Source organism: Protobothrops mucrosquamatus, unplaced genomic scaffold (assembly GCF_001527695.2).
Source record: "Protobothrops mucrosquamatus isolate PMUCROS unplaced genomic scaffold, P.Mucros_1.0 scaffold20627, whole genome shotgun sequence".
NCBI lineage: Eukaryota > Metazoa > Chordata > Lepidosauria > Squamata > Viperidae > Protobothrops > Protobothrops mucrosquamatus.
Genome location: NW_015406383.1, coordinates 27 through 2494, shown reverse-complemented (window position 1 = coordinate 2494; position 2468 = coordinate 27). Strand labels below are relative to the sequence as shown.

Here is a 2468-nt window from a genome sequence, read left to right as displayed (position 1 = left end):
GGCTTATAATACAGCTAGTCCTCATTGTACCACCACAACAGAGCCCAAAACTAGAAGCCCTGTCGTAAAATCATCCTGGGCTTATAACACAGCTAGTCCTCATTGTACCACAACAGAGCCCAAAACTAGAAGCCCTGTCGTAAAATCATCCTGGGCTTATAATACAGCTAGTCCTCATTGTACCACCACAACAGAGCCCAAAACTAGAAGCCCTGTTCTAAAATCATCCGGGGCTTATAATGCAGCTAGTCCTCATTGTACCACCACAACAGAGCCCAAAACTAGAAGCCCTGTTCTAAAATCATCTGGGGCTTATAATGCAGCTAGTCCTCATTGTACCACTACAACAGAGCCCAAAACTAGAAGCCCGCTCATAAAATCATTTTGGGCTTATAATACAGCTAGTCCTCATTGTACCACAACAGAGCCCAAAACTAGAAGCCCTGTTGTAAAATCATCCTTGGCTTATAATACAGCTAGTCCTCATTGTACCACCACAACAGAGCCCGAAACTAGAAGCCCTGTTGTAAAATCATCCTGGGCTTATAATACAGCTAGTCCTCATTGTACCACCACAACAGAGCCCAAAACTAGAAGCCCTGTCGTAAAATCATCCTGGGCTTATAATACAGCTAGTCCTCATTGTACCACAACAGAGCCCAAAACTAGAAGCCCTGTCGTAAAATCATCCTGGGCTTATAATACAGCTAGTCCTCATTGTACCACCACAACAGAGCCCAAAACTAGAAGCCCTGTTATAAAATCATCTGGGGCTTATAATGCAGCTAGTCCTCATTGTACCACCACAACAGAGCCCAAAACTAGAAGCCCTGTTATAAAATCATCTGGGGCTTATAATACAGCTAGTCCTCACTGTATGACCACAGTAGAGCCCCAAACAGTTGTTAAGTGAGTTTTGCCCCGTTTTACGGCCGTCGTTATGCGAGTCGCTGCCGTTGTTAAGTCAGAAGGCGGCAAAAAAAGGGGGATCGATCAACCCGAATCCCGGGTCGTTGCAACCGTCCTAAATACGAGTCAGTGGCCAAGCGCTCTGAATTGTGGTCACATGACCGCTGCAACAGTCATTAAGGGTGAAAACGGCCGTCAGTCCATTGTTAAATGGTCACTAAAGGAACTGTTGTAAGTCGAGGACTGCCTGAACTTGGTGCCAGTTCCGGTTTCTCCGGTGCCTCCTAGCCCGGGCCCGATCCTCAAGGGGAAGCTCCTAAGATGGGCGGCTTTCTCGGGACGGGTGCAGGTGTGGGAGCTTACCTGGTGGTGACCTTACCTGGCACGGCGGGCGGGACGGTCCGGCGCAGGGCGGTGACGGTGGCCATGGCGATCTCTTCGGGATTGTACTTGTTGGGGCAGGCGTGGCCAGGGGTCACCATGTTGGGCTTCAGCAGGGTCCCTTCCAGGTAGATGTGGTGGTCGCTCAGGGCCTTGTAGACGGCAGCCAGGACCTGGGCAGTGGGCCAGAGCCAGGCTGGTCAAGCCCCTCAAAGGGAACAAGGCCCACCAAAGCCCCCCCCCAGGTAATTAAAGGGAGTGTCACCAAAATGCTTCCAATGAAGCTCGATTTTTAATTCAGCTTCTGTGCAATAAATGACCGAAGGGTTCAGCCTTGCTGGCATTTTACTCTCTGCTTTACAGAACTTCCCATTGGCTAAATCCACGTTCTCAGAACTCAGAGCAACATCATGGAAGGTGCCTCCCTTCCGTTTATCCCCCCCAAACCACCCCCCTTCGAGATGGCTGGGCCAGAGGACAACAGGCTCAAAGTCACCCACTCAGCTACCCGTGCTCTCCTTCGTGCCCTCTTTGCCTTGCTCCCATTGACAGCCCCCCCCACCCTACACCCGCCCCCCATAAGCCACGGTACCTTCTCAGTCACGTACTGGCACCGCTTCAGGTCGTGCTCCCCGTCTGGCAGGATCTCCGGTTCCACGATGGGCACAATGCCGTTCTGCGGGGAGAGCCAAGCCCAGCACTGAGGCCCCCGCAGAGGCCAAGGGCCCACCCCAAAGCCAGAGCGGAGGGTCGGGCGGGCGGCTGGCTCACCTGCTGGCAGATGCTGGCATAGCGGGCGAGCACGTTGGCGTTCTCCAGGATGGCCAGGCTGGAGGGGGTGTTCTCGCTGATCTTCAGCACACAGCGCCACTTGGCAAAGTCCGCGCCATCTTTCTTGTACTGGGCACAGCGCTCTGCCAGCCCATCCAGCCCTGGGGGAGGGAGGGAGGGGAGGGAGGGAGGGAGGAAGGGAGGAAGGAACGAAGGATGGAAGGAAGGAAGGAAGGAAGGAAGGAAGGAAGGAAAAAGGGAGAGAGGAAGGGAGGGAGGAAGGAAGGAAGGAAAAAGGGAGAGAGGAAGGAAGGAAGGAAGGAAGGAAGGAAGGAAGGAAGGAAGGAAGAAAAAAGGGAGAGAGGGAGGAAAAATGGAGGGAGGAAGGAAGGAAGGAAGGAAGGGAG

At 53.2% G+C, this 2468-nt stretch overlaps 1 protein-coding gene across 1 annotated transcript; it reads right to left on the bottom strand.

Annotated features, from left to right (window-relative positions):
• Positions 1-1268: 1268 nt before the first annotated feature.
• LOC107301952 (fructose-bisphosphate aldolase C-like) lies at positions 1269-2222 on the bottom strand (the record flags this gene model as incomplete). The annotated part of the gene is made up of 3 exons (XM_015831098.1): positions 1269-1463; positions 1883-1966; positions 2062-2222. Coding segments are annotated over 3 exons (440 nt in total), but the record flags the coding sequence as incomplete, so codon positions are not given.
• Between the last annotated feature and the right edge of the window lie 246 nt (positions 2223-2468).